Source organism: Falco naumanni, chromosome 8 (assembly GCF_017639655.2).
Source record: "Falco naumanni isolate bFalNau1 chromosome 8, bFalNau1.pat, whole genome shotgun sequence".
Lineage (NCBI taxonomy): Eukaryota > Metazoa > Chordata > Aves > Falconiformes > Falconidae > Falco > Falco naumanni.
Genome location: NC_054061.1, coordinates 47294438 through 47310040, shown reverse-complemented (window position 1 = coordinate 47310040; position 15603 = coordinate 47294438). Strand labels below are relative to the sequence as shown.

The 15603-nt window shown below is 36.8% G+C and overlaps 1 protein-coding gene across 1 annotated transcript in view; it reads right to left on the bottom strand.

Annotated features, from left to right (window-relative positions):
• The window catches only part of AGPS (alkylglycerone phosphate synthase), a 55815-nt gene that overhangs the window by 14305 nt on the left and 25907 nt on the right, over window positions 1–15603 (bottom strand). Inside the window, exons 8-14 of the mRNA XM_040604822.1 lie at window positions 14494–14574; window positions 11907–12032; window positions 9732–9840; window positions 9184–9311; window positions 6550–6601; window positions 4200–4276; window positions 1127–1239 (exon numbers count right to left, since the gene is read on the bottom strand). Coding sequence (XP_040460756.1) covers window positions 1127–1239; window positions 4200–4276; window positions 6550–6601; window positions 9184–9311; window positions 9732–9840; window positions 11907–12032; window positions 14494–14574 — 686 coding nt within the window. The remainder of the gene's footprint in view (window positions 1–1126; window positions 1240–4199; window positions 4277–6549; window positions 6602–9183; window positions 9312–9731; window positions 9841–11906; window positions 12033–14493; window positions 14575–15603) is intronic.

The window sequence follows — 15603 nt, the reverse complement described above, 5'->3', positions numbered from 1 at the left end:
ACGAAAGTGAGTTTAACTACTGTTTTCTGAGAACAAGGAAGAGCTATGTATCTGTAATCAGTCCTCCTAGAAGCTCCTGTAAATCCAAGGAGGGGATAAATTAAACATCTTGAAGAATAGAATAAAAGCATTTTAGACCAGGTTAAGCTATCAAACAGTTAAGGCTATTAGTTGAGCAGCACAGACAGCACCATCTTCAAACAGATCTAATACAGACAAGTTTCCCCCCTTTATCAATACATCACCTTGAAATACCAAAATACAAAAGGATTCACAGCTGAAGCCTTTTCTAGCATACAACATTAAAAAATAACTAAAATACTCTTTAAGATCAAAAGTAATGTTATTCTTGTCACTGGATGTTAGCAAACTGCTCACATGAAATCTCATTTTTATAAGCTGTCTTAAGTGGTAGAATGAAAGCACAGTGAAGACAACTTTCAGACAGGATAGCCCTGAAATGGATAAAACAATACTTATATATTTGAATAGTTAGGACTAATACTATCCATAACTTTAAGAAAAAAGTATATTCTCCATAAATCACACTTAATGATGATTCTTATCAATCATGCTTAATCAAAGTAGAAGGACAGAAACTACCTGATCATTATTCAGCCTGCCACTCTAATGAATGTTTTCTGTTCCTTTACAAGAATAGAAAACAGTCTGAGGAACAACTTCACTGCATTCCTTTAACTAAACACAAATACCTTTTAAATAAGCTTCTTATGTTCACATCAATTCTGCAAAGATTTAGTGTTACCCTTCTGGTTTTGTCTTCCCTTTCTGTAGTTAAAATACAGAATCTAGCATTGCAAAACAAGCAGGTTCTATGCCTATAAGCAATTACAAGGGCTAGTTTCCATTTTAATAACATCAATTCTATATTCAATCAAGTACTTATTTTTCTGTGATAGACAGCTGAAGTTATTTAGTAAAGTTACCTATTAAGACTTAGCACAAACCATATTTATCAAAGGGAACATTCAGTGGCTAATTGATTACTGCCAAACTAGTAAATTGAGAACATCCATACAGTAATCACTAGAAAAATGCGGTAATTTATTTTTTCCTGAACAGTCAACTCCCAGCTTTGTATGAAAAAGTTCTTGGAAAAGCATACCCAAACTTGGTGGCAATATCATAGACTTGCTTTTCATGCTGAAGAACCTTCTCTCTGTCACCCTCAAAGAGCAAGGTAGCTACACAAAGTACGTTGGGATCAAATCCTTTAAACTGCAAAGAGAGAAAACCGCATTATGCCACAACTTATGTGGTAGAATGCAAGCAACAAGTTTTTACTTTTCAAATCCACAGTACATGTTCTGATTAACAAGCGTTGCTGCAGCTAAGAGGAGATATTAGGAAAAACACACCTTTAAAAGTTTTCCCCCAAACCAGCCAAGTTCTTCCTTGACAGGACAAACATTCAGAAGCCTACTGAAATAACAGATTCCCCGCCCCTCCTTTTAAAAAAACAGGATAGGCATAAAAGCAGTCTACCTATGCTGAAGAAAGAATAGGTCTTAAAATGTTTTCGGCAATAGGGAGACATTTATATTCTACCAATTATTCCTGTATTAGAGCAGGAAGATTTCAATGATGACTAAGTGTCACTGCCCTCAAAACAGTTGTATCAGCAGCGTGCCACAGAAAATCTCTATACTGGGAAAAGCACTATGGAAGGAAAATAACTTATAAACTTGTAGCAGGGAGCATATCCCAGTAGAAATTGGAGAAAATTACTAAAAATTTAGTACTAATACAGAGAGGCTGTCTATGGCTTTGTTTTGGGAGTAACAGTTATGAGTCATATCTTTGCAACCGGTCCAAAAAGTAAAAGCCTTACTTATTTTCTACCTAACTTTTAAAATTATTAATTAGCTCCAGTGAACCACCACTACTAAGACTTCAGAGAGAACGGAGATGAATATAAAGTTGCAATAAAGTTTAATGTCTTTTCACATTTTTCCCTTTAAAAAGGGTAAAAATTTATAATTTAGAGCAATGTATTCTTCATGTATTGACAAGCAATTATTTTTTAAAGCCCTTCCAGTAGCATTCATCTCTTCTAGTCTCTAATGTTTGTGGTAGCTTGTTATTTCAGCACACAGCAAGGTTATATGAGGTTACATTAATAGTTCAAATTCATCCTTTAAGCATAATAGCTATGCTGAGAAAAATCCCAGTGAGCTGCTATTCCTTTTACTCCCTTAACTCAACAGATTAACTATACTGGAAGTTAACTGAAAGTACCAGGAGGTTCAAAAAAACCCCCACAACACAGCTACGAGGTAAAGTATCTTGGTGTGGCTCAGTCCTCTAGCCATTGACCTCAAATCTGTACAGTGAGCCCTGGTCAGAGATATCTGAATTAGTATTTCTAAAGGAGGATATTGCATCCCACCAGCCCAACACTGAAAACCACCATGAAACAGACTATACCTCACTGTGCAAAGGATCTGTTATCCATTAGTCCTACAAAAACAGCATAGCTAACAAATAGAAATACTGTTACTGCAGTGAAACTTCAAGGACAGGAATAAAGATCTATTAAGATACCATTTATGGTACCTTCTTGTTCTAGAACCACTTATATTTCATCTAGTATGAATCCTTTCACCTATTCTGCCATCTTTTGGCTGTAATGCTTAGATAACACCTTAATTCTCTTTAAGAGGCACTGAGGGAACTAGATACTACAGTGTGAACTAGTAGGCAATACCTAAAGCATTCATCTATTAGTAAACAGTCACAAATTACATGGAGGAGTAAACCAGAAAGACTTTGTCCCCATTCTCTTAAGGGGTATTAGTTAAAATATTACTCCACTCAAGAGAAGAATGAAGTGTTCGTCTGATGTGTTTTGTATACTGATGTTAACTTTTTGTATAGGGAGCAATTCACAGATGAAGTAAGCATAAGATGGATTTGAGTATCTTTGTCCCAGTAACATCTCCATTATCAGTCTCAGGGTCATTAAACTGGCTCCCTCTGTTCCTACCTCCTATCCCAGCTGGGAGTTTCTCCTAAATAGTGGTTGCTTATATACACCAGGAGACTGAGCCCTGACAGAGCTCTAGAGTGGTCACCAATGTGGAAACTCTGCGTCAGTATTAAACAGCATTTATCTCATTTTTGCAGATGTTCTTTTCCTCCTGCAGAGCTGGAGGAATTGGCATACAGCATCCCTTGGTGATACGATAACCCAAGAAGCTGTGATGCTTGTTGCCGACTCCAGAAGCAGTAGATGTTGCCAACTAGGATTTCAAACTGACAGTAACCTTGTTGCCAAAGTCTTTACTACTTTTGTTATTTCCTGTGCTACAGCAGATCAGGGAGGGAAGACAAAATTTTTGGGCTATCTCCAAACCTAATAAGTATTCCCTAGCAAAAAGTTCCAAGACACATGGCATTTTCTACTTCAGTAGCCCAAGAAAGAACAGCAGAACTAACACTAGCCACTGTCTCTCAAGTAAGCCCACTCCCTGAAGACACTAAATATTATCAAATCAGAATTAAATTTTTACCTCCTCTTATCTAACAGTTATCTAAATCTAGGATGATACAGTTTTCTACATTTGAATACCAGTATTTGCAGGAAATCTTTAGTTACTGGTTTTTGCTCCAAATTAGCTAACAAGACAGATAGCACACACAAAAGCACAAGTGAAGTAACTTTAGCACCAGATAATTCTGGACTACAAAGGGTATTCATTGGGATGAATTCCAGTAAGACAAAAATTCAGTTTACACAGGCAATTCAAGACAAATATCTTGAGGTCCTCCCAGAATTCTAGTTCACGTAACAAGGTAGGCTGCCTTGACAAAAAAAAATCTGACAAGAGGAAAAGATAGTAAAGTGTTGGTCTCACTCCATCAGTGTTAACTGATGATCAGTGGTCTGCAAGCTAGGTAAGTTGGTTCCAGTCTTGCTCTTGTCACCAACTCACTGTTAAGACAGAGTATATTAATCTCATCTACAGATATGACCAGTAAGAACAGCTCTCACGGAATAACTCCTCAAACGGATAATCTCATCTTGGATTAAACCACTTTGAGATTGTAGTATCAGTTAACTGGAGAGTGTAGGATATGTTACACCTGAACTCAGCTGCACTAGAGACAGTATACCAAAACAGGTATCTTATGAATAGCATGCAAAACTTGGAACAGTATTAAACCCCAAATATTACCTTTGTGATGTAGAATTTTTTCAGTCCATCCAAAAATGACGTGAAAATGGAAGCAACTTGTGGTTTAAGAGCATGACCTTTGGTAAAAGGTGGAAAAAGGTGTGTTAAGGCAAACAGCACTCTTAAAATTACTAATTCAAGGGGCAAATAAAGTTTGATAGTCAAAGTTGCAAGAATCATCTGGGAGCACTTTGATTATCATAATTAAAGGCACTTTCTACTCATTTAGGAAAAGGTTCTCAGTAATTTTTTTAAAGGCATACATACAACTGTGCACAAATATTTCATCTTACACTTAATTAAGGCTGCCCTAGTTTAGATTTTTGCAAGTATACGGCATATGGAAAACTTTAGAAGCGCACTTCATTAATTTTAGCAGTACAAAGCCAAGCAAATCAGTGACTTTAAGGTTACGCCAAAACTACTGAAACCAATAGCCAAAACTGGTGCAAATTAGGAGTTAAGCAACTTTTTCATTAACTGTTATGTCACTTGTGCAAAATTTTCTACACAGAGCTAGTAATTGCTTCCTTAATCACATACAGGGAACTAAAATTCCAGGATATATAAATGGTGTCTTGGAGTTTGTTAAATTAACATCTCTGCCTCAAGACTGGGTTTAATTGAGATGAAAGTATTTTACTGTTTGTTCCATTGTTTTCAGTTACAAGCAACTTCTGAACTCCCATTACTGCTTCACTTCAACAGTCTTGCATCTGGCCTACACGCTGTGAGCCCAATTCATAAAAAAAGTTATGCACCATTTACATGATACTTTCCTTCTAAAATACTTCACAAAGTACTTCCTCCTGAATAAAGCATGAATTCAGCAATTGATTACTCTCCTTCCCTCTTCAGTAATGAGGGACTCTCCCTGCAGATATGAACATACCTCGAGAGTACACCTCTAAGTGCACAAAAAAGCACCAGATCACAAAAGGGCATGAATTTAAACCACATCTGCAAGAACTACTGTATTTAAGCCTACTTAATGATTACAAGAAAAAAAATATCTATATTGACACACCTGAAACTATGTTTTGCACATGACCATATAAGCTGCAATCTCAGATCAATGCTAGAAAGTAGAAGAATCATTTATTCAGTGTTGCGTTAAAGCTTGTAACTGGTCAAACGTCTTCCAAATTCAAAAGAAAAAAAAAGCATCTGCCTTCATTGTACATATCCGAGAGAAACAGTAAAACACAAGAGTGACCAAAGCAAGCATCAAGGCTTGCTGGGCTCTCAGGTTTTACAAATCCATTTCCTTGGTTTGAAAAACAAAGCTCAGCTTTCTCAGCACCACCATATTAATGGTATTTGAAGTCAAGATTCACCACTGCGGCTTCTGTCCAAAAGAAGTTTCAGAAAATCTGACTCGTTCAAGTGGTATCAGCATAGAGGTTTTCAGAGTCCATCTCTATTCACATTTACATTTCCTGGATACAACCAAAATAGCACATTCTCAGCAAGACCTTTACATTCTATAAACTATTAGCTTCAAAGCAGTAGAACTTTAGGTTCTCCTTGAGAGTGTCTTGAGCCAGAACACATCTTTTGCCAAATTTCCTACAGTAAGACAACAGCTTTCCCCAATAATTCCTTAAAAATAATTGTTCCGCATGTCTGACATCGCCCTGTTTTGGTATTTGAACTAGTTGAAATTTTACAAATTATTTGTGTTCAGTAATGTTCTAGTAGCTTCATTGATTTTCTGTACTTACAGCCTACAGATTATTTCTGTCTGCATACGATTATGGCATTTACTACATCTAAGCTTCTTTTAAAGCTAGACATGCTTGTCCGAAGTGAGTAGTCATTGCCTCCCCCACCCAAATAATTGTTGCCACATCAGAATATTTTCACATACCTGATACTTAAGGAATCTGTATATCAACCAACTTACCTTCCAAATAAGGTGCCTGCATTATGATTAATTTTTTTGCATACCAACTTCTCATTAGTACTCTCAGCAAGAAAATGTTTCAAGTACTAGACTGCAAAACTATAGTTTCTGCTCCTTCAGCAAAACAGAGCAAGTGCCACCAGAGTTTCAAACTCTACCCAGCAGACTACATACCAAGAATGGAAAGGTAGCAAAAAAAAACCCCTCGTTTATATGCAGAGCATGGCTCTTTACTGGCTGTTGTAGTTCATGCTGTTTTCCCAGAGACAAAGACAGGCTTCTGTTTCTGAAAGTAGACATTATCACACTTTTATAGCATAAGTTTAAACTTAGGTTCGTTGCCTTCTTAGTCTAGTTTTGAGTAAAGGAATTGCCACCTAAACCAGACTACCAAAAATCAAAACCCTTAGAAGCATATTTGTCTAAGAAGATCTATGTACTTACCAAACTGAAACTGTGCATTGTCAACAAGGCGAATTGATGCAGGAGCACATCTCTTGGAGACAAAGTTAAAGGAATGAGAGGGAGAAAGTATAGAAAGATTATGTACAGTTTTGCTAGAATTCATAACAATAAAATTCTCATTTTAAAATAGCATACAAGAAAACTCTTGTAAGAAAACTTTGATACCAGAGACCTATGACCATCATCATCACTGAAAAGGGGTGACTAAGCTTTTTTTCCACTTGAATAACATCATCTATTAGGTATGTCTAGATATAATGCATTGAGAATTCTCAGTTCAACCTCAAGCCAACAGGAATATCTGAAGATCTTTGACCTTTCAAGTATCAAGTGTTTTTCTGAATTGCCATATGCAGTAAAGATATCATTCTTCATTAAAATATCAAGCTTATGTTGCTACATAATCAGATACACATACATTACAAATACATCGAAAAAAGTTTAATTGTTGTGGGTTAAACCCGGCACGCAGCTAAGCACTACACAGCTGCTCACTCACTCCGCTGCAGTGGTAGAGGGGAAAAAACTGGAAGGGTAAAAGTGGGAAAACTCATGGGTTAAGATGAAGATAACTTGATAAGCAAAATGGGAAAACACCACCAAAAAAGCAATGCAAAAAGAAATCGGTTACCACCAGCTGACCAATACCCAGCCAGTCCTCAAGCAATGGTAACCCCTGGAAGGCTCCCTCCTCTAGTTTTATTTCTGACCATGATGTTATATGGCAGGGAATGGAATATCCCTTTTGTCAACTTGGGTCAGCTGTCCCAACTGTGTTCCCTCCCAGCCTCTTGCCTGCTACCAACCTACTTGCCAGTGGGAAGAGCCTGAAAAATAGAGAAAGCCTTGACACTGTATACACGTTGTTCAGCAACAGCCAAAACATTGGTGTGTTAACATTGCTTTGGTCACAAGAACAAAATTTTCTTTATAGCAGCTGATGTTAACTCCAACCCAGCTACACCTAATGTTCTGCCATCACACTGGGCTTAAAATCCATATTTGGGTCCAACCTAGATCCTGCACTGTACAGAAGTCTGAAAACAAGTGAGAACAGCTGCCTTCAATTAGGCAAGCTTCTGGTGATACATATGCCTACACTGTATAATGTGTGATGGCCATATCCAGTCATACTGACATGTATGGCCACAGGAATATGACAAAGCATGAATTTCAGGCTTGTGTTCTTCTACTCTTCTAATCAGATGGATTTAGAAGTACTCCTCTATCACTTTGACATGTTCACTGTCCATAATATCATTAATATATATTTGGTCACACAACAGGAAGAAAGAGCATGAAGAACAGGCAGGTTGACAGAAGAAGGTTGGAGGAGTGGTTTTACATGAAACCAACCCACCCACAACCTGCAGGTTGGTTAATCTTACATTAAACTAGACCAATACAGACAAACAGCTTTTCAGACAGCTATCACTGTAATTATTACCAAGATTAATTCAAGGGGCAACAGAAGAGAAGAATAAGTAATTAAGGCTCAAGTAAACAGTGATCAAGTAAGGCTCAGTGAAACAGCAGCAGCAGCTTAGAAATGGAGCAACACTAAGTGGCTAATTGGCCTTTTTTCCTCTTCTAACTAAGCCCATAGCTAGAGAAAAGACACTAGTTCCTTAATTGAACCAAAATGTTGATCAGCAATATGATTAAGTATTCCCATACCATCCGCTTAGATACCTTTAACAGAAGAACAAGCACTAGCAGTAGAAGCACAACAGAACTGGGAAGTGCTGCTGACTAGCATATACATGTCATTCACATACCAGTTTGAACATCTGGCTTGGAACATTAAGTCATTAATTTAGATCAATCACTACAAAAATGTAAAGCTGTGTTTAGTTTAGCATAAATTAAAACATTTCTGAAATTACTTCACCAATTCAGGGCATATTCCAGGATTTGCTAAGTTTTACACATAGCAAAGAAAAGTTAATGAAGATAATGAAGAAAGAGGCTAGCTACTCTAAGATTTGCTTGGAAGCATAGCCACAAGGAAAAGTGTTACTCAATTTGGACACCCATGTCTGAGTTGCTACCTGAAACCACCTGACCACACTATTCAGAAGGCTGTTTAAATACTACAGCATAAGCACAATTCCACCTCAAAATATCCAGCTCACCTGAACATGTCACTGTGCTTCAGGAAATGTTTTCTAGACATAGACCATATCCTTCCATTGCATGACTTCTGTTCCTTTGTCACTTTAGAGCCATAAATTCAACTACCTTTTACTTGTGCACTGCAACTTAGTTTCTTTAAATACTGTTCCCTCTACATAGCCCTGAATTAATCTGAGAATTAAGCCCTGTTGAAGGAGATGCATATCTCAGCACAGAAAGTTTGGCTTTGCAAGTAACTCCCTCTGAAAAAAGCAATCAGAAGGCACATCCACAACGTGTCTCAGAATATCAAGCAAATTCAGAATGTACTCAATCCTCAACTGCATAATTTCCAAAAGCCTCATGGACCATACACACTTGATGTGGTTCGTATTACCTCAAATCCTCACTTCCCAATTGCCAGTAGTATGGCATCAGCATACCCCTAGTGCTAGAATCTGCATCCTTGAGTGAAGTTAACATCTAGCTTTTCTTTACCTGCTTTGCCACTTCCCTTAAGCAGGCTACCCCTCGTTCAAAATTGGGGAAGACCACAGAGCCATACTTCTGGTATTCAGGGACTGGGCGAATCTTTATCGTAACTTCAGTAACCACTCCAAGAGTTCCTTCAGGAGAAAAAGAAAAACTGCGTGAAGTGTTGCAAGATATACTTCTTGCAAGTTACCCAACTTAACAATTGTTTACCAGGGTGTTGTAAGTTAACATAAATCAGAAGTCCCAAAAATTCACTATTGCAGTAGTAGGTGATTTATTCCTGACATGGTAAATTCTTACAAGATACCCTCTAAACCATGTTTGTTACTACACTTGTAGACTAACTCCATTGAACACTGCTTAAAACAGGTCTGAGTTGTTTAATTTCAGTCCTAATTAAAGTTTCAATGTATTATCCCAACACAAGAAATTCATGACTGCATAATGCCACTCAGACACACTGGAAGCCACAGCATTAAAGATGTTCAAATCATCGAGCCATTACAGAAGCTGACTGAAGATGCAGTTACATGCAATTACTGTGTTTATACCTTCAGATCCCATAATGAAGTGATGGATATCAGGTCCTGTCGACATGCGAGGTACTTGACAGTTTTTTTCTACTATTCCTCTAGGAGTTACCATTTTTATATGGATCACCTGTTTAAACAATACGCAATGACTATAAATACTTGCATTAGGCACACACAAATTTTTTGTATGATATTAACTTTCTACAAAACTTAATATTAAGATCAATACAGTTCAGCTTTGTAAGCTTTAAGACATTATGTAGGCAGTCCCAAGAACTTTTAGAATAACCTGAGGACTGTTAATAACAGTCATTTTAACACAGCATGGTTCGCCCACACAGATTGTTTCCAGTTCTATGCCAAATCAAATGAACTGTTGACTACATGCAGGCAATATCAGTTAAAACTGTTTTGTCTTTTCAGTGTAGACAGCACTTCATAAACATTAGTATTTTAATACAGAATATACATACACTGCAGAGGAAAAAAGTGAGGGTTTAAACTTTGCTTTAGTATTGCTGCTTTATAAAGCTTATAATTCAGTTAGAAGTATTTCTGTAGCAACTGATATTAGGAGCAAACATAGCAGTAAGCTTTATGAAATAGATCATCGATATAAAATCTGCCATAAGACTGATATGTATGTAAGGCTAAGGCTCTAAGTTTGGTTTTTTTAAAAAATATTTTTAAATGTTATTGCTTCCAGCTTTATTCATGCACATGCAATACAGAGTCCAGATTTCTTTTTAATCCTTTATTCAATTATTTTATACCAAGGAATGGCAAGTTTTGGGTTTATGTAGTGAAGCCTTTAAATGAAGCAAGATTACTGAATTTCAGCTGATGGGTTTAAAACTTTCTAGTACAGGTAGCTAAGTAATTTTCATCCTGCTCTGAGTTGTTCAAGAATTTCATTATATGCATTTTACAAACTGTTGATTCTACAATAAGTAGATTTTAGGCAGCTTATATAACACACCATTTCTAGATATAAAGTTTCCTCAGAAGGTAAACACTTCCCTGAAACCTTCTCACTGTGCCATTTTGAAACTCATGAACTGTTCCAAATCAATTTTCAAATCTTATTTCCTCCTAATGGAAATTTCAGAAGCTATTTTAGCCTGAAGTTACACTTCCATGATAGAAAAGCCTTCTGCTTCACATCTCCTAGTACAAGCAAAACTATACCATCCAGTAATACTTCAGGTAGTAGGAGACAGATGACACTTCACAAGTGTTAGTAGTTTTAGTTCAGCCAGGCCTACTGAATAAAAATGGTGTAGATCCTGCCAAACTCAGTCACTGATACTGAAGTGTCATATCTGTGCACAGAACAAACATGTCTGAGCTATGAGCTGATGAAAAAGCCTGAGATGATGGGGATCTATTACCTAGAGCGGGGCTGCAGGAAAGTAGTAAGAAAACGTCACATGTGGAACAGCTATTTTATAAACTATGAGAGAAACCTGGAAGTTGAAGCAAAAAGGCTGGCAAACTCTGAACAGTGATTATTTAAATTCACTATATTTAGTATACTTGTCATAACAGAAAAGGTAACTTAAATCAAAAAGTATGTTTTAAAACACAAATTACCTGGGTTAATATAAAGATGAACCATTTTTATGCTTACAACAGATTCAAGAATACAATACTGTCATTCCCAGTCCATTGCTTCCTTCCTCAAAGTTCCTTCAGACCATGTGGCAGCATTACATTTCACCACTGTGCATCCACATGGTCAGTTAGGTCAGCCTACAGATTTGAAAAATCTACTAGCCTAGGGGAGGTAGGAAAGTGGAAGAAGCTAGCTTGCTTGTCAGTTAGATGGTCCAACTAGACAACTTCAGGAACATCGAACAGGTAGGACAAAACATGACCTTTTGGAGTCACCCTAAAATTTTGACAGGATTATTACACTGGATTAACAGAAAGCACAAAATGATAGAAGGTAACACCAGAGTCAGGACAGGGTAACAAGTCCTTAAGTTAGCCAGTGATTACCAAGATAAAATTGACTTTTAAAATTATAATTAATACCAAAAGCAAGCAAACTAGCATTTCAGTCAAGATTTGATGCCAAAACTGTATCGCTTAAAGCCAAAATCGACTATCCCTTTTCCCCTCTCATTGTGAGTCATTATAGAAGTTAAACCTGCAAACAGAACAGTTAGAAAAAGTATTAGAACTATTTACCAGATCTTCAATGTTTCCATAGATGTTTTTTTTCATGCCCGATGCTCGTGTTGCTACCCATCCTCCTAGTGAACTGAACTCCATGGAGTCTGGTTCATGGCCTGTACAGAAGCCACTTTCAGCAAGCTAAAGAAAGGAAAAAATACATTTTACAGAGCCTGCATTTGTGTAGTACTCCAAATCTCAGTATTCTAGTTCGGGTTTGTTTGTTTGTTGCTTTTTTTAAAAAAAAACAACAGTATCCTGTATCCACACACCCTTTCATTCAGGTACAAGTTTTGGTTTTGATATATCAAGTGAAATGCAATTGATTCTGCTTCTACTGTGCATACACTGTGCTACATATCAACCTATAACACTCCTCCTCCATATTTTAAAATAAAGACCTTTATTGTTCATAAGGTGTGAATTCAAATATATATGAGAAAAATTTTAACTATGTAACTACCAACTTTGCACAAATGTAGCCAATAAGGCACGTAATCTCTTGTTCTAACCTAATGTGATACGCAGCACGTCTGCAGAAAACATGAACAAATTGCCTGTACTTAATTCTCTCACGGAGTGATGTGTTTTAACATACAGCCATCTGGTTGGGCTTCCTGTATGCAATGCTGTCAACTATTTGTGATGCAGATCATGCATTCCTGTACATTAAGCAGTAACTTGTTTCTCATTTTTCTGTGTTAGCTTGGCTTTGCCATCTGCACAGCACCTGAGGTAGATTGGATGCCCTCAGAATCACACCACCAAAGCTGTTGAACAGGAAGAATTAAAGACCCAATAGTCTCACATTAAGTGATAACTGTGTTAGTGCATTTGAGATTATCAATCTGTGCTGACCAACTGAAAACAATCATGTTGGACATAGGTATTTAAGTATACCACATAATGTGGATCATTAACTATGTTCTGTTGTACAAAGTGGTTCTAACTTAAATGATTGAAAGTCACTGTGTAATGTCTATGGTGATTCATCTAGCTCATGGTCTCCTCCCATACCAGAGGGGCTTGTGGCTTTATATGCTTACTGGTCATTTATTAGGGAAGGGTTGACCCTGCACCTTCCTCCTACCCCAAAGATAACAGGAAATTTCCTTGGCCAAATGCATATCTGCATTCTACCTGTACTTCAGTCGAAGTCTGCATTGGCATTAACTACAATATTAAATCATTCTTATGCTCAAATTGTACTACACAAAACAAGCACAACCTGAAGTCCTCACTTTAACCACATCCCACTGGCCAGTAATAATGGAATTCCAGTATACACAATAAGAATTTTGAAAATATATATATACATACACTTTAAGTAGATGGTCTGATTTTGTATTCTTTGCACATTGAAAGAATTCCACAGAAGTCCTCACTTGCTCAGAGTGACTCAAGATATTAAAACCTTTGTACAAATACTAGTTTATTCAGTACTGAACAAATGGACAACTTTTCATAGTCAAAAACCTGATTGAAAAGAGATTTTTTGATCAAAAATATTAAATAACTGCAACGGCAGTACTCCAGTTCATAAGAGCTGTAAGCAGTAAAGGAACTACTGCCCCTTACTCTAAGTGAAAGGAAAAATAGTGGCATTTAAAAAATAGACAGTTGTGAAATATCAAACCATTACCCTAGAAAAAGGTCTGTTAAACACACAGCATATTCTCTTCACACTTTTAATTTGAAGCTTGAAAGAAACAGATCTAGAAAGGTTAAAATATTACGATCAAATGATAAAAAAGGCAGGCAATGCTACCTTTCTCATCATAAACAGCTTTGTTCGGTACAACAAATTTTCTTCTAAAAAGTGGTCTAAAAAAACACATTAAGAAAACCCAAGTCCCTGCATTATTTGTAGAGTGCATTTAGGTACTAAGAACTGTAATTTTAGACATCATTTAGCTATCAAAACAAGTCCTAGAATTTTTTTTTAAATAACCAGAACAGCACATCCTGAAGAATAACAAACATACACAACTTGCTTAATTATAGAGGAGCACTTAGAAAGACCCTGAGAAGGGTGCTGTGGCTCTCCTGATGAACTGCAATTAAAAGCCACTAAAGATGACTTAGAAATAAAGGTGATTTAATATTCCACTGGACTCTTGCTTTGGGCAACTCTCCCTCCTTTCAGCTACTCTCCTGTAGCTGGCCTGAAGCAGTGCAACAGCATATCTGTTATATGTTCCAGCCTTCCTGAGGAAACCCCCTCTGGCCAGAATGATTAAACCACACATCACAAAGTGACAGTTTGAACTTTGCCTGGTAAGTGGTACCAAGTGTCACGCCTTGCAACCACACTGGTCTATCTAAGGTCTGAAACAGAAAGCATAGCATTACATGCTGTGAATTGTCACCTTATTACTGTAATCACATTTTGCATCTAGAGCCAAAAAGCAAAATTTTTAAAGTGTTCATCAAATACAGCATTCGATGTGATACGGTTCACAGCCATGCATGTAACGCTTACCACACTAGTCCGCATGAAAATATACAAGAGTTAAGCTACAATTCAATTATTTAGATGAGATAACAGGAACAGCTAAGGAAAGTATGGAGAAATACTAGAGGTCTGACAAGTTAAAAATACCTGTTTTTCCAGATCTTGTCCAACAATGCCAGCTTCCACACAAGCTGTTAAGTTCTTCTCATCTATCCAGAGAATCCGATTCTGTTGAAAAGCCAATCAAAACTAAGAAACAGCATTAAAGATTTTTATTCATTTCCTTCTCTAATGCTTAGGATCAACATGCTTGGTTATATATATATATATTAATTCAACTCCAGTTATTCAGCAGTTGGAAGCTGAACCCCCTCACTCCCTCAAACAGGTTACAACTTATGAAGTCATTACTGTAAGAAGGTAGTATACTTACTAGACAATTCATACTAGAAATGTTTAAAGAGTCTTTCTGACTCTTCTGCATTGTTAAGTCAAAACCCTCACAGAAATTAAGAAATACAGTGATTTTCACAATTAACATGAATGAAGGTGCCTGAATCTGACTATCTGGACATTAAGTATACAACAAGTATTCTTGAAGATACTCCATGGGTTAAATAGATTGTTTTCAGTTATTACAGTTCAGCTCTTGGATTTTGACACTGTAAACTAGAAGCAAATTATACTACAGGATGTCAGAGTATAGATGTACTTTTGAAATTTAAGATACTTCGAAGGATTCTATTGTTTTATCTGATGAGACAGTCACTTCCCATCAGTACATTCTACTAAACAGGAAAATGTAGTAAACACTACAAACTACATGGTGCACTAAGCAATTGATGACAAGGACAATCCACTTGAAGGAGAAATAAATACAGGTTTAACTTCACTTATATTAAGGACACCGCAGAAGCTTCAGCTTCTACTCTTCATTCTGAAGTATGCTTCTGGTGTACTATAATTTTGTGTATTAATATTCGGAGAACAGCTCTTAACTTCCCTTTACCTTGATTTTTTTTCAAGTGACAGAGATGTCAACATCTCATAGTCCAACTTAAACTATGATTTAAGGCAATTGTCTCCCCTCACAACATCTGGGCTAACTAATTATTCAAAACCAGCTATTTCAGCTCCTTTCAGACACTTTCAGTTTCAGCATAAACTGCTTAACTGATCTAAGATGCTTATGTAATTAGTTTTTATACAATATAGACCCTACACAGATGAAAATACCCATTAAGTGTCTAATAAAAT